The sequence below is a fragment of the Helicoverpa zea genome, chromosome 3 (assembly GCF_022581195.2).
Source record: "Helicoverpa zea isolate HzStark_Cry1AcR chromosome 3, ilHelZeax1.1, whole genome shotgun sequence".
Lineage (NCBI taxonomy): Eukaryota > Metazoa > Arthropoda > Insecta > Lepidoptera > Noctuidae > Helicoverpa > Helicoverpa zea.
The window spans coordinates 1171427-1194582 of NC_061454.1; the positions used below are offsets into that span (position 1 = coordinate 1171427).

The 23156-nt window shown below is 38.0% G+C and overlaps 2 protein-coding genes across 4 annotated transcripts in view; both read right to left on the bottom strand.

Annotated features, from left to right (window-relative positions):
- The window catches only part of LOC124645943 (stathmin), a 29127-nt gene extending 11271 nt beyond the window's left edge, over positions 1 to 17856 (bottom strand). The window contains exon 1 of one of the 3 annotated variants that reach the window (XM_047185927.1): positions 17629 to 17856. In XM_047185927.1, coding sequence (XP_047041883.1) covers positions 17629 to 17650 — 22 coding nt within the window. In that variant the 5' untranslated portion in view covers positions 17651 to 17856. Of the gene's footprint in view, positions 1 to 2808; positions 2951 to 17628 lie in introns of those variants that run through there. The other 2 variants (XM_047185926.1, XM_047185928.1) reach the window with 2 other exon arrangements.
- Positions 17857 to 18434: 578 nt separating this feature from the next.
- LOC124646116 (type II inositol 1,4,5-trisphosphate 5-phosphatase) lies at positions 18435 to 22748 on the bottom strand. Its single transcript, XM_047186191.1, has one exon. It carries the CDS (start codon positions 22641 to 22643, stop codon positions 20082 to 20084), a length of 2562 nt encoding a protein of 853 aa, XP_047042147.1. The 5' UTR covers positions 22644 to 22748; the 3' UTR covers positions 18435 to 20081.
- Positions 22749 to 23156: the final 408 nt, after the last annotated feature.

Consider the following 23156-nt stretch of genomic DNA (forward strand, 5'->3'; position numbering starts at 1 on the left):
GCTGCAACTGTATAAAACGGCAATTTAATGAACGTGCATAAAAACAATAAAGCAGAAAAAATGGTAATCGAATACAAACGGGGCAGTCACAACTGAAAGGTCGACGGGCAGCCCCCTCCGGCGCCGCACGATACAACATGGAAAACCTGATAAAATATTTAAAGGCTGGCTTTAAAACCCTTGAGGGGAGAGCTGAAAGTAAATTTACTACCGCTGGGAATATGAGCGTTGGCACGTACGAGTGTTTTAAACACGACGCAAATGCGGTGGCTAGGCGATGCAGAAACAAGAGATATATTCTATGCACCGTAAAGAACATTCCAGAATAGCGGAGACGGCATCAACTCTACGAGTTACGCTCATTAGGAAAATGGGTGCGACTTTGTATACAACCCTGTTTTATAGTGTTCACCGCAAAAGTGTTATTTTTAAATCCATTCAACAAGAAGGGGTTGAAATGGAAATTATTTAAGTTGGTGCAAGTCGTAAAGGAGCTTAGTTTGCAAATACTCAAGTTGTCGAACTCAGTCAGTGGACGGAATAGTTCGGAACACGCAAACTTTGTAAGCAGCCGCAATGCATCATTGTGGACATGTGTGGCTGTATGTTAGAAAATGAACAAACCGCAGGTCGGTGATCTTTCGTTTTCCATTAAGCCACAAAACAGAAGTAATACGCGTTAGATCTCTCGCAAGAGATGAAACGCGTGTTTTATAGCATTGTTCAACCCTCGTACAGGATCAATAACGTGTGTCGTCTCGACGCCAAATAAAAAAGGCGTAAACTTCTACATGTAAAAGGACTCCTTACTCCGACGAGAGTAATCCATTTAACACTCTCATCATAATGAATCCCATTGTAAAAGTAATGTTTTTATTAAGCAAAATGACATGGTAATAAAGATGATCAAAATCTGTAAGCCTCGCCGCACCCTCCGCAAAGGGTGCTGAACTTGTTAAGCCAATTAAACCCTACTGTTATAATCGTCCCCTAAACAATTATGTGATTTCGAGTCCCCTGTTGTCAGTTGACAATGGCGCTATATATTTGCTAATCCACCTACACTTGAATGTAGTGACAAGCGTTACACGGTGTTACGACGTGAATTATGAGCGGATGATAGATCGAAGAAACCTTTAGAGCGTTAATTATGAAGATGTTTCTCGATACGTTCGATTCCGGCAGTTATGCGCAAGAGAATGCGTGGCTGCGGCTGTAACGAACAATCATAACGATTCTGAGGAATACAGTTTCTTAGAAATTCGCATTTCCAAGGCTATCGGTATAGTCCGTAAAACCCATGTTTCATGGGCTCTGAAGCCATGAAGTTGAATACCAAGGACTTGCTCGGTTAGAAGAGTGGAGATCGATCGTAAATTGTTTTAATGTTTCGAACATCAATAATTCAGAAGGCATATCGCCTGGGTCTATTTCAAATCTAGTTTGAAATTCTGTTATTAGTCAAGCATTTTATAAAAGGACTTTTCTAGGCACCACAAATTGATGGTAATTCATCGGTTAAGAAATCAAGTTCCGGTAAATTAAAAACCACTAAATTGAACTGACCAACTGAAAACCTTGAAACGAAATCATTGGGCACTTTCGGAAAAGAAAATCTGCCATTTCGCAATCTGTGCAGTGACTAATTGGCGAAAATTACAAAAATGTCGTTAATTAACCAGCCTGCAATAATAAAGCGACACGAGGTCCTTAAATGCGTGCTTAGTGACGCATAAAATACCAAAACAGTTTACTAAGGGCCACTAAAGCGATTATGTCGCGATTGCGTGACATAATTTAATCAGGCTCACGATATTATGTGAAAACAACTATTTTTCCAAATTCCCCAGACAAGCATGTTAGGACTGCTCAAATGTTATGGAATGGGTTTCCATTACGTAAGAAATCATTTTCTTGAAAAGGCTTTCTAATTTTAGCCTTGAGGTCTTGTAGTGAGGAGTTGTATAACGTTGGTATTCTATGCGCAGACTGGTGGACGCGTGCCACAGTATCGCAATTCGTAGTCGGTACAAAATGGTGGACATTATGCAGTAATGTTTAATCAATAGTTGTAGTGAGGCCGGCACCGACTGACAGGTATCCGTAAAACTGGAAAAGCCCGAACATGATTCAAGGATCATTTAGCACGGATTTTTCAAGATTCTGTCAAAAAGGAGTTACGCTGTCAACAGCGTTAAACATGGTTTTTGATATACATACAGGCGAAATAAGGATAACTTTCTCGTTCCTGTAATTAAGCAACTTTTCACAATAAACTACCTTACATAACTACCAACAAGCTTGCGATTAGTAATTGAACACAAATCAACGTAAACCCCTTTGACTTTGTTATGATGACGCTGAAGACATCGGTTGTCATCTTACAACACTGCTCCTTTGTAGTAATCGATGGGTCACGTGATTTACGTCAGATACAATTTAAATATAGGCGCCGGCCGGCACCCCTCACCCCGCCGGCCGGCCGGCGGCTCCGAAGCTCAATAACAGACATCCTAGGGCACCAAAACTTGACTTTAAAAGCACAAAGCATCGAGGACTAATGTATTTTACCTTCAATTCATCAGTCTCAAAACAAATTGGAAGCCGCTATTGACAGTTAAAGAGGTTACCTTCTGTATTGCCATTTCTTATGAATTTTTGAGATTTTGACAAACGATTTGAGATTAAAGTACAATTTGAGGCCAGATAACAACGTAGGGCGTTTGTCTCCGCAGCGAGAGTAACAGCGTCGCCGGTCGAATTCGTGATGAGGACGATGGATTTGTCCACAGCAGCAGTGTTCCCAACCTGCAGGCAGAACGGGTGCGCGGCATGAGTGGCAGAAGCACTGCATCACCGAATCCCGAACGAGCCCTATCAGCATGGTGATGATCAAATTGACTATCTAACGTGTGACGGAGTCGCGGCGCGGCGCTGGCGGACTGCGCGACTCTCGCCCGGAAACTGAGCCACGCCGGGGGGAGGGCAGCCGGTCGATAGCTGCACCCCGCGTCCCGCAACCCCCGCCCTGCGGACCCACCCCTCAACCACCCCTTGCGCGCTACCGTCCCTAACTTGATAACCCGCACAAGAAAATAAGCCTACCAAATGGAAAAATAATGTCACCCATGACATGTATTACGAAGCCTCAAATGCATGTAGGGGTAAGAGAACCTTCTTAAGTCTGATTTCCTGTATATCAGATCCCTATTTCCGATTATAGAACGGAAAACGAAGAAGCTTGAGTGACAGCTAATATTCGAAGCTGCAGAAACCGATCAAGTGAGGCTTGACAAATCTGGCCAAGAAATAGACACTTATGCGTCGAACAGGATGGATGGTAGTCGAAATCGCACCTAGCAACTACAAGGCTTAGGGTCGGGGAAGACAAACTAATTTAAGAGCCACCCAGACTCGTACGGGTCTCGGCGGACTTCTCGCTCATAAAAACGCCGAGCTGTCGGGGGGCGGCGGGCGCGTGCGTGGGGAGGGCACGCGAGGGAACCTCCATGCGGAGGTTCCGCCGCCGTCTCGGCGCCGCCACCCGCAGCCAATTAACAGCCGGCAACGCCACGCTGAATTTGTTTCGCCACTCGAATTGCTTCCGATTGATTTCCTGTTCTCAAAATCCATCACTGAATGGTTTCCTGGACACCTCTCATGTGATCAACACTGTCTCAATCACCCTTGGGATACTTTTGCAAAAAAGGCCAAAGTGAGGTTAAGTACAGAGTCCCGAAACAGCTAGCGAAACGGCTTACCTAGTCCAGTGCAAGAGAGAAATGAAATAGGAAGACTGCAGTGGTGATGGTGTCGTAACCCCGTGCACCGGTAACACGGGCTGTGGTGCGGCGGATCGATTCCGGCCAACAACCCCTAGGTTGCGTCCCCCTGCGGTAATAACTGGGAATACCAGGAGCGAGCCTTGTTCGGCCGGTGCATATCGGACAAGAACCGACAGAGCCTTGGAAATACCGTCGCGGCTGGCGTCCGCCTGGCTGACGTTACGGCCATTCGTGCCTAATGACAACTACTTGCGTTTCCCAGACCAGCTGATACCATAACCTACACTAATGTCGTGTAGAAACTTGTATAACAAACAAGACTGCAGGACTACCCTTAGGTAATTCATTAATATGCAAATACGCAACAGTATAAGCAAGGGGACTACATAAAATCCCGACAATTTGCGAACACTCCATCAAAAGAACATGAAATTCAAGATAATGCGGGTAGTCCGTCTACCCTCGACGACTGCGTTCCATAGATCATATCACCGCAGTGATAAATTAGTTTCCTCAATAAAAGTTCGTCGTCGACTCAACGCCGAGAGGTGACTAATAAACTTTTCGGAGCCTTTCTGTCATAGCAAACTTGTGACATAAAATTAACTTAACAGACATCATTACTCGTATTCTTTTATTTGTAGAAACAAACTCAGTACATAATATACAGTAAGTTTCCTTCATATAATATTAGCAGTAAACAATAATGATTATGTAAATGTACGCCAGTAAATCAAGCCAATTTTTTATTAAATCATTTCAATAGTCGTCAATATGGCGCCCACCGTGGGACAACGAGTTTAATAATTCCAGCTTTGACGCCTTATTATGCGTGCAGCGCACGGCTGCAGTCATATTCAAGAGCGATGCAGTGGCGATAATAATAAGGCCCTTTTTATATGAAGTGAAATATTACTTCCATCAGCCTTAGTTAAAGCCGTGTAAATCAGAATTAAAACTGAATGTAAACATGAAAGTTTCTAATTCACATTTATAATGTCCCGTCGTATTGCTACTGCTTGCTATTATTATAAATAGTTTTTATGCGCTATTACCCGTCTTACAATTTCTTACATACCCACATAAAAGTGAAAAGATCGTCGTAAAGTGAAACCACGACCATAATGTTCAATGGGATTTCAAACCATTGAAATGGTACACTTAGGATAATGGTTAATAATCCGCCATCGGTGGCCAGGATCTCAGCACCGGCGACTTACAACCTATAGGAATGTAGCTTTGTCCCTCTCCAGAGCGGCAACAAGTTGGGTCACGTGCCGGCTGGATTTGGTTGAGAATATAATTCGGAGCCAGCGGCGCGCGTCCGCCTGCGACGGCAACAGTATCGATTTTGCCTTGTTTCAAGCAATGCTTAGACACCACCGACCCGGTATTTTGACGCAGACACAGCCTAACGCAAAGCCCAAACCGACGTTGTCCCGCTGGATATTTTCGGCAATACACCCAAAGAGCTTCGTCCGTGTATGTCCACCCAGACATCAGGCGAAGCTTAGTATGTACGAGTAAGAGGCCGACATACGTGAGTTAAATAACTTGGAATGGTAACATATTGTGTACTGCGGATCGAGATACTGTAAGAAATATAAAGAGATTACGTGTTAATAGAGCTGCCAGTGCAGTGAACGCGTTGAGTGCTATAAATTTAAACAAAGTAATATTAATGGATGCGGGACACATTAAAGCCAATTAAAGGGGCGCCGTTGACAGCAGTAAAGAGTCAGCAAACAAAATAATGATAATTAAGGGTGCCTCCCGATTAGATATTAATTTATGGAAACCACGTTCGGAGATAAGTAATCAGAGTTGAAAAGTTGCGTCATTAATATTGACTAGGTCTTATAAATTATTCAAATAACGCTGTATGCTGTATTTCTTATTCGTATCGTTAGAAATTTCTGTATAGGTAATGATAATATGTGCACGAAATATTGAAAAGCGCCTAACGGTGTTTCGACACTTACTACCCCTAGACGTTGTAAAGTTCGCAAAAATCTATTGAAGTGTCTTCAGCACAACACAACAGCAGATAGAAAATATAGATTACATCCAATTTCAGGTTTTAATAAAAGGAGAGCTTAGCAATGATTTAGTGTCGAGCTTAAATATTTGCGAAGAGATTGGAACGCCATATGGCTATCACTAACTGTGTTTGATTCCATGCCATCTGGACCGTGCTAAAGTTACAGAGAGTTTGAGAAGGAAAATTTGCTCGCAGAATTATTAAATATATTTGCTGCCGAAAGATATTAATACTTTGTTCTTGAAGGTTGAAGGGCACGACTTTAAATGTACTTTGATCAAATATGGATACCAATGTTATGGATGCATTAATAATTTTTAAAAGTAATGAGAGAAAGGGCTATGACAAAACAACATCTTAATACAATTTGTATATTTTAAGACATCATACGTAACTTTTAACTCAAAAGAAAAATTTTAAAAGACCTTTCTTTTGAAATGATCAACCCTGATAATATCCTGAAAATCATTTTAGATGTTCTGTTAATTATGTTAGAGTTCTCTGACACATGTATTTTTAATAATATTCACAGAAAGATCCATGCAAGAATCAGTCATCTGTATTATTCATAGCGTTTATTTTTTCTTATTGCAAATTGAGCGTTTCCAAACCTCTTAAACAAAAAAGCGTGTTCAGCCGGCGTAACATTCAGATAGGCCGATCGCTTATCGCAGACATTAAGAAGTAATCCATAAGAAAGTAATATAGTTTTGGACAGACAAGACATCCGTGGGTGGAACATCAATTCTATGCGGCATTCAATATCAAGGGGCAAATAGAGGGTCCGTATTGTAATGACCCTCCATGTGTGACAACATCTTTATTATATCCTATGACACCCCTTCTTTATACTTAATTTATTTTTATAGTTCTTTCTCACTCTATAAAATAATCTACATTGCATTTCTTTTGTAAACACGCTTACAAAGTAAGGGCTAGATTATCCTTAGTCCGGCCGTAATCCACCACAGGCTGCAGGTAGCCGTAACTCTACGCAAACGGACTTCCCTTAATGCCATAAAAGAGGTTCAAGGCACGACCGTCGCCGACAAAAGCTGTAAAGAGAATGACACACGCACATGGATCGATCAAGGCCAGACGCTTTACACGATTAAGACCTTTTTGTACATGTGCGTTTCCTTTATTATCTGGAGCCTTTCTTTGTATAATCTCGAGACTAGGGCTCGTCGGAGCTTTGCGAATTCCGTGTTCAGTGCTACATTCTCAAGGTGAGAAGTCTACCTACGGCTGAAACACCTCGCCGTCTCAAGGATACCCGGAAAATCAATAGGGACAGAACGAGTATAGGATCTCTCAATGATTCGAAATAAAGACTGATCGAAGTTGTAATAAATTGGAACGGCGGTTAATGTGAAGCCAAAAACCGCAATGTCTCAGAGGATGAAACTTTAGAACCGAAGCCATATGTAGTCTCGTCGCGGTTAATTGCAAGGTCTGACGCATTAATTGACCGATAAACGGCTTTTCATGTTGAACCCTGATAATACGATTACCTAATAACACTGATTACTTACATAACTAGAAGGCATTGACCCCAACGTACAAGGAAAACAAATAGATCTTATTCACCATGGAGGTTCTTATATCACAATTTCCGATATTTTTTATAGAATATTTTTCAAAATCGGTGCAGTAGAAGCAGAGATTATCTCCTACAACACAAACTACCTCTTTATAATATTTATTTATTTATTTCCACCAAACATACACTATTTTTACAGGTGCCACCCAATGCAATGGCGTAGTTATTTCTACATATACCTACTTATATTTTAACATTTACAAAACTTAATACCTACTTAACCATAAAAACTAAACTAATAGAAAAAATAAAATAAAATGTCAGTTGTATCCAATAGATATCATACCATATGCAGCTCTGGTAAGTTCATTCGTAGTGCAATGAAACAGATCTATCCCTTGTGACAAAATGTATCAGTAGTAATCTGTGGTATCAGTCAGTATAAATAAATTCTTTGTACTTGAATTAATAGCAACCGCCTACGTTTTTGTGTAAAGTTTTTATTCGAAGTACTGAACTAAATTGCGAGTATGACGAATCAGGATAACGGTGTCTTTGTTTGAAATATCATGTTTTTCTGGCCTCGTTGCATACATTAGTTTTATTCTTTGTTTATATGAATTATCTGCATAATATATAGCACACTGTATTATATTATAATTCTTTGTTTTTATTTCTTTAATGAGTCATTGACATCAAGTGCTTTAAGAAATGGAAAGTATAGCTTATCATGGGTAAGTAATTAGTTGACTGACACTACATAAAATATAATGTTACTTTTGTAACCTGAGATAATGAAGAGCTTGCAACTGGATACACTGCAATATCTACTTACAAACTTCAAAGAAAGACTCATAAGCGTACTAGGCTTTCATGTTATCGCTTAGTTCCTAACTCTTCAGGAATTGCCAATTAAAGGTCTAAAAGGCGAACCTTTGAAGAGTATACCTCCTTTGATTTTCAGCAACCAAAGCTGGCTAGGCTACTCCAACAAAAAAGCATAACGAAGTGCGTTGCTTTTACCATACTTATGTAAAAGAGATAGATCAAAAGAACATGAACATCCTAGATATAACAAGCGTATGTTTTCTTAAATCCTCTTGTAGACGCATATTTTACGAGTCGCCGGGCCGCGGCAAGGGGATCGAGGTACTCGCAGTAATAAAACTTAAACCATGAATACGAAATTACTAGAAACAGACAAGAAATATTACTTGTAAGCACAAGTAGAATTTGAAATAGAAATGAACTTGACTAATTCATGTTTGTTCTGTTATTTTAGACTGCAGTAGCATTAAGACATGGGAGAAATAGATGATAATATGATCAAGAAGACAAGATAGTGCGTGACTAACATGTTCTCCAGCCAAACAGAGATCAAAGATCTGTAATTGTATTTAGATTCCACACTCAAACCCATTTTTTGCCTATAAAACCAGTTTCGGAACGTCCAGCCAGTAACACGGTTGCAAGAAGTAGGTCTCATGGAGAAGAACCAGCAAGGAACTCCATAGACACTCATTTCAAATTCAGAAAAGTATTTTAACAATTTTGGTGTTGCTTGAATCTCGAACCTCATCTCTTGCACTCATTGACTTTACTAATTTGCTTACAGAATGTGGTTTACATACGAGCACCGCTTGCCAGAGCGTGTTAACGATCACTGATCAGTGACCCGTATGTTCTAGAATGCAGCGAACTTCAGCTTAGCTGTAATTGAACCAAGTCTAGCGTAAAATGTTCAGGTCTCATCAGCTTTACTAAGTGGCGTATTGAAATTCCGAGGAAGCGGAAACTAGATGCTTTAATCACAAGTCAAATTAATTTGGAATAAGGCTAGTGGATCATGCCATTCATACATCGAGGAAATGGATAATTATATAGCAAGGCTTCAATCTCACAAGACAGCTAAGATATCGCAATTTGCCGATGACTATCCGGAAAAATCAATGCTTCAGCATTTTTCAGCCAAGGATCGGGAAAATTGTATCACGGAATTGTAATGTACCCTACATTCAGAAAGAAAAACGCACTTCGGTAGCTATTGTTGAATCATGAAGTGAATCTATGTATTAAGTTTTAAATTTTGTCTAAAAAAACTCATATTTAAATTCAATATCGACTCTAAAACCAACCCAACTATCCTCCTAACTTATGACATCCTGGTACTAAATGTACAGCCACAATTTTGCATGGACAGATGTCTGCAATATCTGGCGCGGATGTCCTGACATTCGTGCCCGTGAGCAAAGCCAATAAATATCAGCCAGTATTGATTTTGTATCGCGTCTGCCTGAACTCAGTATTATACAAGTTTCGGCCTGTCTAGATTTACATTATGATACAAGCACTAAGATTGGTAAGTATCTAAGATTGGATGTGGGATTCAATTAGATAAAGAGGTAATTTTGGTGTATGTTCAGTAATTTTCTTTTATTAAGGTTTGAAGTACCATTCCTGCAATATACTGTAAGGTACGCTGATTAACATGTTATTTATTTCATTACTTCTGATATCAGTATATGACATGCATGTATTATCTGAGTCAATCAATCAATTTAAAATCCTTGTGGTGACGAAGTCGTGAAACATTTTCATAAGCTGGTGATAATACAGGCGAGTTACTACGAACGAGGGTGACTCAAAATTCTAAGAACAATTATATATCGATTACCTTTGACAGACATATGTATGTATGCAATAATTTACTTTTATTCCACTTGTTCCGGATTTCAATAATCTATCAGCCGATTTTATCACAGATAGAAAATTGTATGGAGCTTTGAGCCCAAACAACTTCTGTATCCAAGACCTCTTAACGCTACTGAAAATGCCGTGTACGGGTGAAACAGTGCCATCGACTCGCCAAGAAGAAGAAATTACAAAAATCTAAAGTTAGCAAAAGAAAAGATAGACAGGTTATTGAAATCAGCAAAAAGACGAACAGAACAGCATGTGCAATGTGTACCACTAGAAGATTTGCGACATAATCATGAAAAATCTTGTACATTTTAATGTCTAAAATGATGCTACACGGAGACATAAATGACAAATCGTTGTTTCAGATTTATTTCAGCCAGTTCAGCTTTAGTAACTTGGTAAAGAAGACAAATGACATTACAGAAAATGAAAATACAATTTGGTGACTCACAGGACGGTATACATAAATAAATTCCATCCTAAACTTGAAAGGACTAGGCGATTACTATAATGTGTGTTTGAAAATAGCCTCATACACTTTTCTTATTGGACTTTTGGCGTACCTACTTGATAATTCTAGGGACATATATCATTTCGTGTATCGCCTTTTGAAACCTATCAGGTTTTTAGGGTGGTAAATATTCTGCAAATGTTTCTAGAGACTAGAAGGATCGAAATGGCAGGACATTGATACTTCTACTAAATCATCAACATTTTATAATTACGTTTCTTTACAAGAAAAATAAATAACTAGGACCTGACTGATAACCTCTGTCGGTATATAATGTATAACACGTAATAAAAAAACTAATGCATATGATAAAGGACCGTCACCCCAGGGCATTGCCTCTGAAATATTTGAACTGAATATAATATCCATTTCTTGGGAAGCCACCAACACGGCAGTTAGGAAACTATTGATTTGGTATTAAACGACTTTACAATTGAGACTTCGTTTTGGTTGACTGAAAACGGAATTTCGAATGGCCAATTATTCATAGTTTACGTTAGTACTTCTAAAATATTCAAGTCTAATATTTATTTTAGTCACTAACGTTCTTCGTGTTTTCTTCAGATTAACTGAATTTTACGTCTATTTTAAACAAATGCATGTTTTGTGTTATTCTACCTGCATTCCTATCTGGATTGATCGAAGATAACCGTCTTCCGCATCCGCGTTTTCAACTGCATTCAATATAAAACTAAGTATAAGTTATATGTAAGATATTTATTCTACCTATCTCCTTTCAATAGTTTTTGCTTAAAATACTAAAAATATTGATCCACCGTCAAGCTTAGAACATTTTAATACACAAAGCTCAAGACTTAAAGTCATAAAACTTGTATAAGTATTCAAAAATCCCTCGGTAGAATATCGGGGCCCTAAATATACCTTAAGTACATTCAGCAGTCTAGATAAGGAACTTGTAGCATGCAGTCTGGTACGGCATTAAACACGAAAGTTCCTTGGGGCCTGTTTAACATAACACCATATGCCGTATCTATTTCTGAAATGCATATCCTGCACGCTTACATTTACCTATAGTATGTATAAGACGATTTCAACACTTCTAAAGAGCAAGGAGGGTTAAAATTTTGCTAATGCAGTGAATTTTGTAATCGATGCGTCTAGTGTGCTCACACCAATGAATGCTCTATTTAGCCACAGAACACAAGATAACGATCTTCCCAAATTGCTTTACAGAAAATCCGATAGTTACGAAACAGTTTCGGTGCCTCTAATTACTTTGCTGAATTCACACTTTTTTGCAGCGGTGTTCAGCAATATTTGATTCATCTGTATAAGTTGTACCGTTGTGTACAGCACCGCTAGGCAATGGCTATGTAGGCTCTGCATACTATAGATTATTCACCCCGGCACCACTCGCTTAGGTCATGCGCAATGAATCTAATGAAATGTTTTGGGCACCATCCAAATTTTCCGACTCAACAGAGTCTACACGAATTGAAATTTGATAAAAAAAAATACGCAGTTTTCCTTTGTGTGAGGGAATTTATCTGTGGCGTCTGAAAGATGGAGCTTACTCGATGTTCTTGTTTAATAAATTCAAGGACGGAACAACTCGACTAGAGAGGTCTTTGTTGTACCGTGAGAGAACCGAGGTAGGTGAACTATTTCCACGCCAATTTCGTCTTGAGAAACAAACTTGGAATTTAGTAATTTAGCTCGAACAATTCTGCAATAACAGTGCGTAGTTAGATGACCTTACACGAGGGCAGACTGCTAGTCCCTCACGAAAACAATAAAATGCCTACTAAAACCGCTACTAGGCCGGATTTATGACATCAATAAAGTTCAAATTAATGATCAACTCCGATGTACAACGGTGATAGGAGACTATGAAATGGTCTTTAAGATCGTCCGTCCTAGCTGTAGCTTTTAAGTAATAACCTTTTGTAGCTACATAGAACATTAGGTTCCACACTTAATCAGATTTTTGTAGAAACAGCCAAAGTTGCAAATAACTATGAAATTACTACTACTGGAGTTGGGCCAGAAAAGTATGTAGTAATATCATTATATCATTTTTGTGCTTATCTTAATCTCTCGTGAGACATCTATAGCAACCATAAACCTAATTAAATCTAAATAAACCACAATTAGAAACAATTCCATCTAAACTGAAATCTAAATCTCAATTCAAAGAACCGCGCATGTGGAAATAAATTTATTTACCGAGAACATGAAATTACCTAATAGAATTTACTTTGTCTTGGAACAGGAATGTAGTATAATCAAATTACAACCAAACAAACATTTCTCCCGAAGTTTCAAGATTCCAACTTAGTATTATTAGTCTTTAAGTCTGGCGAGCAAGGCCATCGGCCGTTTGCCGTAATTATAGCGAACATGTGTTAGTCGCGTTTCTGTTAACCACTAAGCGAGGCGCTAACTAAACGCACCAAGTTTGATGACCCGAATGCATCGAATCTATTAGTCATGCCGATGCGAATTGCCACAATAGATCTCCCCCGATGAATAATGAATGTCAAAATGGAATTTCGGAGTACTGGGTAAGTGTGGAAGGCGTGGGCCGGTAAGTATCGCCCACGTCTTGCCTTTTCTGGGCAACGTACGCTCGAACAAGCTTTCATTGCGTGCAGCAAAGAGATCACAAAAACAACCCGTTCGCGGTGAGAACCTATATACTATAGAAAGCAGTGTAGGTGGACCAGCTCAGTTTGATTGCATTCAATTTTGCACATTGCTAAATCTTTATGTTAAATTATGATTGATTGCTAGCATGACTAGAAGAAAGTTTTTATTTCTAATCCATACTCATTACTGCGAAAAGGCCTTCCGGGGGAAACGCTCCACTAAAAGCATTATTGATCGACAATAAAATCCTGGGGAAAAAACTATTCGAACCGCAACCGGTCAAATTAGATTGACCTAGCGTACGACCTAAGCCCCCTTGTTTAAATCAAATCAGGGAGGTACCGTAACAGCAACTCAATTTGCCAACTGAAAAGGTGTTCAATTGGCCTTACTTTTCAGTCCATTTCCTGTTATTGCAGATTTCTCAAACAAAGCCTTCTTTGTCGTAGGCACTTTATTGGCATAATTTAATTCTTTTGCATTAAGATTTCTTAGTAATAAATGTAATAATTAGGATGACTAAGAGAGATCTACGCAGTGGGTGGCTTTACAAGACAAACGCATACAGCTAGGTAGTAAATTATCACGTCTTATCTCATGATATCCGTACGTTGACTGGAATAATGTAGTTGTTTACGTTCCGTCATGGACAATGGTCAATATTTGCTTTAGGTGCGGCTTTGTGGGCCGAGGATTCCTATCATTGTCATGTTAATGTGTCGGATATCAACCAAATAGGGGGCTGCGTCGAATCCGCACTCTTTTACAAATGAACAAAGTTCCGCCCCGAAACGGCCCATTAAGCGGCTTGCTTCGAGATATTACACCGCCGTTGTATTGTATTGGAATTTACCTCCGCCTCTGGGGCTATTGCTCTTCGCTACCCACTTCCTGCGCTTTTAATTAACGCCACCCTCCGCGATCTGGGACCTCTTAGTGTCAATTTAATAACATTTTAAATTGAGCGTCAAATTTAAACATCGAAACTTTGTATCTGGGTGCAGATTTTTTATTTAATAGTATCGTCGTCAGTTTAATAAAGCCTATTGTTGGGAGGATTTTTTGGGCAGTTTAATTAAGCTCCGGCTGGTTTGTTTCCACCGGCCGTTCGCCGTCTCTAATGCGGTCAGGACAATAGAGAAAAGAAAATATTACATTTTCATGGGCGATTAAGTGAGAACAATGGAAATTGTGAAGCAGAAACTGGAGTGCTCATTACGCTGCTTTTAGTTGGGTTTAAAAGTAGTAAACTGTTTAATTTTTAAGCACTTAAGCTTTTTACAGGAGTATAAAAGTAAACTAAGTCTCGGATCCTATGTAAACAAAGGAGGATCCTTCGTACGAACGCCGGAACTGTGAACAAGTTTCTTTACATGTCGACAACGAAACGATTTACATATGACGCCGGTAGTTTGCGTGCTAGCCGTCTTACGTGCCCTACAAGGATACGCATTACAAACTTGAAACTTCAAAATATGGCATAAACTCGTTATGTAGGAAGAGGTCGAGATGCGTGTGAGTCATCTCAACGGTTGCATTGTCCTTGCGAACCGCCGTTGGTTTGAACTGAGGATGACACACGCCCACAAAAAATAACTTTCTTACTGGCCACAGCCGGTAATTGGAACTCGTTTAACGGTCGCGATAATGACAAATTGCGAACTTCGTGGAGCACAAATTGCTGGCAGTTATTAAAATATTAACCGACTCCCAATTAGCTAGTTAGAGGAGAGCGTTGAACTGTGCTATTGTAATACAGAGGTACATTTCTGATTTATTGTTATTTCTAGACACAATAAACGAATGAGTTATGGAGACAGTGTTTAATTAAGTAATTAGAACGATAAGTGAAGTCTAGATTGTTATTATGTAGCTTTTATATTCACAGACACTTTTTATCCAGGTGAGAAATGGGTCATCTCGCCCTCGGAAGAACCATCCGGCAGAGAATGCGATTGTTATATAAAAAATATAGACAGCTGCAACTAAAAACCGGTTTTCTAAAATAGGGTAGTGTCCAGGGTCGAAATAATGAAATAATATTTAGTCCGCTTTTTAGATAATCAAAAAATATTGGATACGTATTTTTTCTTTTTTTAATTAAACATAAAATGACAAAGATAATACACTTCAAAAATTAGGAGTGGGGGCCTTTTACGTCACAGTGTCCTGAAAATTGTAGCAACTTGTGACGTCACACTCAACTTTAACACGCTATATCTTAATAAGTTCTGATCCAATTTAAAAAAGAAAAAATACGTATCGCTTAATTTTGGACAATCTACAAGACGGACTAATTATTATTTTTTAGGAAACTAGCCTATTGCAAGGAACTGCAAAGGTCGAAGAACTTAAGATAGAGGTGGTACAAAGTCCAATGACATACATTTTACGGGGGTGCATAAATAGGACTATTTTTTAATTATGTAAAGGTCTAGCAACCTGGGCTGTGAACCCAGGTACCACCTGCTAACTGTTGCAATTAGAAATATTTTAACCAGGAAGACGTTTTTATTTTATGTGCTTAGAAGTAAACTCGATTTTTTACCTGCATACTTCTAAAAGTTCTCTAGCTTCTAATTTCCTTACCATAAGATGGGTAGCTTTGTATAATTATTATAGGAACAATCAAAAAACATTGTACAAACAACATAAAATTGGATACTAGCCGTTTCCCCGCGGTTTCACCTGCGTCCCTTGGGAATTTCTGCTCGTACCGAGATAAAATACTATGTTATTAGGAAAGGGTGTAGCTTTCCAACAGAGAAGAGTTTTTATAATCCAACCAGTACCTACTTTTTTCAGTTTACCCACTACAAACAAAAATATAAAAAAAATCTCTTATAGATAGGGAGCCAGTTTTTGTCGTGTTTTGATAATATGACAAATCTGTAATTTCAAAGGTCAATTAAATGACTCAAGCTGTTCTTAATTAGACAGATTTGTTTGTAATTGTTTACTGCGAAATTTCTGCAAACTAATGAACCGTTGTAGGAAATTTTTCAAATGGTGTTTCAGAGTTTCGAGGTTCGGATGATTGGGATTTCACGATTATGGGTGTTTCTAGGTAAGTAGCAAGGTACCAACGGTATCGATTGTTGTATCTTGACGTTCCGGAAGCTATGAGCTACTTACACCTTACCTAGGTTCTATCTAAATGATTTATTGAGCAGCCAAACAGTAATTGCCAAATTATCTTAGCCGCTCTGAATTCGGCTACTAGTAACATACCTATAAGTTTAAGGCAAACTGTACGAAAAAAATCACTGCTGCGTAAATTTTATTTGATGCGTACACGCATAACACGCACTACAGCGTTTTTTCGTAAATTTTGAGTAGCTTGAATCACTAAGTATTGTCCTTTACCTGGTCAGGTCCAAGGAGGACCATATATGTAAATAGGTGTCTACGTAAACTACCCATGGGCAGCTAGGTCGAAATTCCGACACGAAATAATGTCGTAAGGTCGTTATAACATTATTATGATGAGTTTTTGGAATTTCGATGAAAAAAAAATGAAATAAACTCGAAACTCATTTATTCAATTACTCGGCTGCAAAACAGCACATTTTCAAAAAATACTTTTTTCTTTCAAATTCTTAATCTTGAGAGTCATAAACAAGGAATTAAGAACCGATAGGAGGAATAGAGACAGTGCACTCTTCGAAAAGTCGATAGCATAAAATGTTTATCTCCACTCTCTTACTGACCCTCCTTTTACAAGCTTATTTGGGAAGTCCGTTAAAGGAACGCAATGTTTAGGTATTTTAATATCAAGTTCGTAAACGAATAAATTATAGGTAAGTAGGTACTTAACTTTCGAGGTAGGTACAATTTTCACAAAAGTGCAAAAAAAACTATAAAAGGCATACTATAAGTGCATGGGCGATTAAATAATACCTAAATAAGAGCCATAAAACGTTATTGACGGTCAATATAATTTTTGTTGAGGTAGGCCGTCTGATTAGTCTATATAATAAGTACCTACCTATCGAAGTATGTAGGTACATTTTAGATAGGTGTATTTAGAATATGTACCTAGGTTTTCGGTGGCATTCAATACCTACGAATTTTGGACATACCTACATTATATTCTAAAAGGTTTATTTTAAATAGTGAAGTGAGTAACGCAATCGTGAAATAGGTACCAGATACCTACCGCTTGAAAAGAAAACACTAGATTTCCAATTAAAAATAATGTTCGTGTATAAACTACGCTACACCATCTGCATAGCATTTACTTAATTAAATAAGTTCATCATTAAAAATAAATAGAACAATCGACAAAAAATATTGATCGATAACGACGTTCATCAAATTAGATCCGTTAATCCTACAATAATGTAGGTATAGTTATATTCTGATGGTTATTTAGCAGGATATTTCAAATAAAATAAAAATTAATAATCATCACTAAATAAATAAAGGAATTACTTACATTTAGCGGCTTCAACTTCCATGTTGTCTTTGTTTGAACTAGTGAAGTTGGATAACAAAGAATTCACACGTCCGCTTTACACAAAGGACTAACAAGTTTTAATTCAGGATATGTTCGATACAAAATCTTTATAACTTCTCTTATGCCGTTGAAACAGTTATTTTGAATCAAATTTAAACTAAAGAAAGACAGGATATGAGTTAATGGTAGACGTTTTCTTTCGTAAATGAAGTTTTCATAGATACTTTGACAAGCTGCTCGATGCAACTATCTGATTGGCTGAAATCAAATCTGGCGCTTTTGCGTTCGATCCATCGACCAAGTGATCTAGGAAGCTGCGTTTCACCAAGCGTAACATTGCGGTACAAAATGTGAAAAATACTTCAAATTAAGTGATATAATCACGCAGCAGTGAAGCATTTCGGATGACAAATAATAAAACATTAATTTCGAATAGAAAATAAGATAATATTATGACAAACTAAATACAAGTATAGCGTCATCTAGTGACAAAATGAATGAACAAGATACGGATGGATTGTGTGAAAGTCGACATCTAGTGCCGTAATTTTAAGTTCTACGTACAACGCCATCTATGAAATCTGTTTTTTACTTTCCTCGTCATAAATTATGGATGAGTTGCACGGGGGTAAGCAGAACATGAAAGATTAGTATAGTAGTCTTATTAGTCCTCAAATTGAAACCATAGAACTTTAAATTAGGTACCTAAAGATATTGTTCATGTTATTTAGATTTTTTTATTTATTTGGTTTGAAGCAGATAGATTAAAAATAAAATATAACATCTTTCATTGTGGTATTCTTATATAATTTAATAAATTAACAGTTCACTATATTCATTATTACATGAACGAATAAATATAATAATAAAAATATTTGTTTAAGTATAATAATTATGTAAAATACATATTTCCTACTATCCTTGACACCAATATAGGTAAATGATATTGTAAATGCGGTTGCATAGCTATTTTTGCAAAGGTTTGATTACACTTTGATTACGTAAGTTATTTTTAAGTCAAGAGTACAATTTATATGCACGTAACACGCAAATACATAGTGTACATACTTTCACAATCATTCGCACCAGTCAAATAGTAAGCGGATCTTTTCGCAGTAAATATTAATATCAACATACATTTATCTATTCGTATATCGTAATAAATCCTGTAAATTTTTGTGAATTTTCAAAAGTTTGTGATAATAAAGAGCTTCATAAAATGTCATATAAGTTACAATAAGTGGTACATAAAATCTTTTTTGTCATAAAATAACAATATTAAGAAAAAGATAATAATTAAAAACTAAAACTAATGGACTTGGCCACTTTGATTCGTTGAACTAGCGACTAAAAATACTTTTTAAGTGCTCAATAGAAAAAATGCAGTAGGCTGACATAGTGGAACACCATATAATATGGCAATTTGACACAGTAATTACATAAATCAGCCAGCACATTTGCATTTTTTCTAACAACTTTACAAAAAAATCATAATGCATTATTATTATTTTAAACATACAAATTATCTCATTATTACTGACATTTTAAAATTTGGTAATGTACCCAATTTCAAGTTGTATACCTTTTAGAATTAATAATTTGGCAGACATCACTTTAATTAAAATTTAATAAAAAAAAAACAAAATTACTGTTTAATATTTCTTATTTTCAGAGATCTTTGAATCAGGGCTCCAAGCGATCTTAGAAAATCAACTATGGTCTGAGAGAGCTAACAATGACTTATGTGCAGATTTATCAGTATACAGCAATTGAGCCGGGGAATGTCGCCCACGCAATATTGTGGCAACAGTCTTGCTATCATTCAATACTTCTTGGTACTCATACTTCTTACATTTTTATAATGAGGAAATATCGTCTGACGAAAAGCGATTATTGCGAGGAGTAGCTGACTACAAAAACTGCTTCCAAATTCAAAATTCGATTCTATTGCCAGTATGCTGCGTGGGCGACGATCCTAATTCTACGCGTCACAAACAAAATCTGGAATAATTAAATACAAACACAAAAGAGACAATAATTTTGTCACACAAGTATAATTATAGTGATTATGTCATTTACCAAGAACATTGAACAAAACGATGAGCTTAATGTTACACAGATAAATGTAAATGTGGACTCATACTTCATTTAAGGTAATTAAGCGTAAAATATTTTATGAGACTTCTTTGAAAAGGTACGGTACAATCTCTAAAGTGGGATTATAAAAGTAAAAATATTTCCTAGATTAACTAATGGAAATTTTTGAGTATTATCCTAATAAATTAAAAACAACTAGTACAGGTGTACTAAACAAGAGCTTGGACAGTTAAATGGACAACTTGTTGGGGCATCGCAAGGCTATTTATTTTGCATCTAATGGCAGTGTTCCATTTGCCCAGCCAAGATACACATTGTTACAACAAACAATTAGTTTATCTAGAGAATATTAAATCACTATGGTCATTTACCAAAAAGTGGTATACAAACTGTGCCTTTTTCTTATCAATGACTTGTTTATTTATCCTGGACTGTGGCTCTTGCGTTTGGTTCGGATTGTCCCTGAGGAAAATGGCGCCGAACAATGTCGACAATGTTTTCGAGTCGAGCCCGTTTTCAGCACTGTGCTGTAGAGCCTCTTGCAGGAATTCACATAAGTACAGAAAAACGTTCTTTCTGAATTCTGGCAGCTCCATAATAATTTGTTTGCATTGCAAGTAATTTGCTGATGCTCTCAGGCATACTGATTGAAGATTATAAGGAATGATGGGGTCTGCAGTACTTTCTAGAAGTAGTAGCAATGCCTCAGCTACTGAGTGGATACTCCCAGGTATTGGGTCTATAGAGCCACTGTCTAACCAGTCTCTGATCTGCAGTATTTCTGAATGAAACCCAGGCTGCTCAAACAAGTTGGGTTCCTTCAAGCCATGCAGATAAATGTGGTCAACTAGGAACCAAATCTCTTTTGGGATGGAATATGTAGACTGGTTAGAGACACAGGAATCTCTTTTATTTTCAAGCTCAATTAATTTCCCTACAGGCACCTCTTTTATTGGCATGTTGAGGTTCACTAAAACCTCTATCGAGCACCCGAAGCAGCTTCTTTGGTATGTTCCGTTTATGGTTATAAATATATCTTTGCCACCATACAGATGTAGTACAAGAATGTCATAGAGTTTGTCTGTCCCAGCATTCATTTTGCAAGCTGATGTCTTATTTATGAGCACCTTGAGTTGAATTTCGCAAGTTTCTTCAGCACAAATACATTTTTTGTATGGTTCCACAATCAGCCAGTCCTTACAGAAGCTAGTTTCATCTAATTTCTTAATGAACTCAAACTCCACAGGCAGTTTTCCAATGTTCTTTATAGTGATTGTTCTCACTTGCAGTTCTAAGTAGCGGACCGTTTCAAAATCAATTTCAGTTCTATCAACCTTCACTTGCGGAATCAATTCATTCTCCATTTTATCCAATTGCTTTATGACTTCTTCGTAAACCTTCCTGTATTTCTCTTCATCTATTATTTTAATTGAGGAGTTGAATATAGCTGATACCGGTTTGTGGTCACTGATGTTTAATGATGGATGGCTCCTGTAACCTAGTTGTGTGATGTTATCTCCTTTCCAGAATATTCTGTCACACCATGCAGGAGCTCTGTTCTTCTCGCTGGAGTCCCAGTTGTCTGTTCCAGGGTCATACTTGTAAGTGGGCTTGAAGTTGATGTCACCTTCAGTGTATCCGGCAAACACATTATTGGCTTTGTGTTGCTGTTTCAGTTGGTCCCATTCCAGTACAGGTGCAAAAGTATTTTCATTACACAACTTTTTGACTGTAGTGGGGTCTAATTCTGTGATGCGATAGTTTAAGTCTCCCAGCCAGTACACATGGTCATGGTCCTTGATAGCTTTAGGCAGCTGGTTGGGCTGCACAAACCTGGTCCTGTTGCAGATGTCTCTGAAGTCTTGGTTCCTTCTCTCAAACTCCTCCACATGTGCTGCCAAGTGAGAGTTGACGAAGCACATAGATGTGCTGTGGAGGTCAAACCTGATGGACACTCCTCCTTTGTTGCCCATCTTTCCCATGATACCAGTTCCCACAGTGTCGCACACCACATTACGCACATGGGAGAAGTGCTTCTCTTTTATAAGGACTATCAGCATCATGCCAACCAGTCTTACTTTCTCCACTTTCACATATTTGGCTCTCCTATCAACAAAACTTATGACAGCATTGTACCACTCATCTTCTCTGAAGGTTTGATCAAATAAAAATGTCTCCTTAGACAGGTCCAGCTCCTGGAAGCCAACAGCATAGATGTCAGGGGGCTCCTTGTCCACACTCAGCCATCCCTTGAGAGGAATCACAGGAGATTTGTCATTTACATTCCATGTCCCACAGAAAATGGAGAATTTCTTTGTAAATGTATACTCATATTCCTTGTCAGACATTTTGTGCTTGATGAGGCTCTCCCTGATGGCGACGGGCGCCGAGCTCTGCGTGTGCGGCACACCACCCGGCAGCGCCATCGTATGCGTCAGAATGTCGTTATCTATCTTCCCACTGTATTTCTTGAGCCACACAAACTCTGGCTGGGTTGGCACTTTGTTCACAGCTTCGATACCTCGGAACAGATCGTCGACGAAGTTGTCGACGCGCGGGGTCATCTGTATTTCAAACTTATACTTATTACTACGAGATTGGAGATTCAGGTACAGTATGGCCTCGGGGTCGGAAGGTTTGTTGTCAATTTCACATTTGAAACTCTTATCTATCGGCAACACGATTTCGATAGATAAATCCGTGAAGGACTTTGGCGGATAGCATGACGTAAACAAGCAGAATACTGCCTTTTCATCGCCAAACTCGACGATCGCTAATAGCCGATCCTTTTTTACCCATTCGGGATGTAATACTTTGGCGTCACACAGGAAAGCTGTAACGCGTTCGCTGGATAGGAACTTTTCCTGTACCACAGACTTTATCTCGTCGTGATTCATGGTGTTTCATTAGTTTGTTTCGTTCCACTTTTCACATTACATCGATATTGTTCGATGTTCATGTAAATTCGATCATTGATTGACAGATAGGCAAAATAATTTTGTTTGACACTGACACATAGATCGCTCTCGTTCAGCAACATCAGACGATCAGCCTACGTGATCAAAAACAACTCGTGAAATAAAAATATCACAATATCCTAATCAAATGAAACAAAACCTATTAGAAACTACGTGTAAATGCGTACGAAGGCAATTAGACCTCAGTGGCATTAGAGATAAAGTAAAAATTAAAAGGATAGGCCAACTTCTAAACGAGTTTTGTGTTTGTCAACTGATGCGTTTATAAAGATGGGTTCGGAACATTAAAACCAAATTAAATGTAGTTCGGTTAGTTGTTCAAATTCAATAAATGAAAAGAAATGGTATTGAAATTATCATTAAATATTATCAATAATTTTTATATCATATTTTTTTTTAATTATTGATTAAAAAAATAAACGACATATTAGA

What these genes read in the sequence shown, in the direction of transcription:
- LOC124646116 (XM_047186191.1), bottom strand. Translation starts at nt 22,643, where the DNA reads ATGAATCACGACGAGATAAAGTCTGTGGTACAGGAAAAGTTCCTATCC.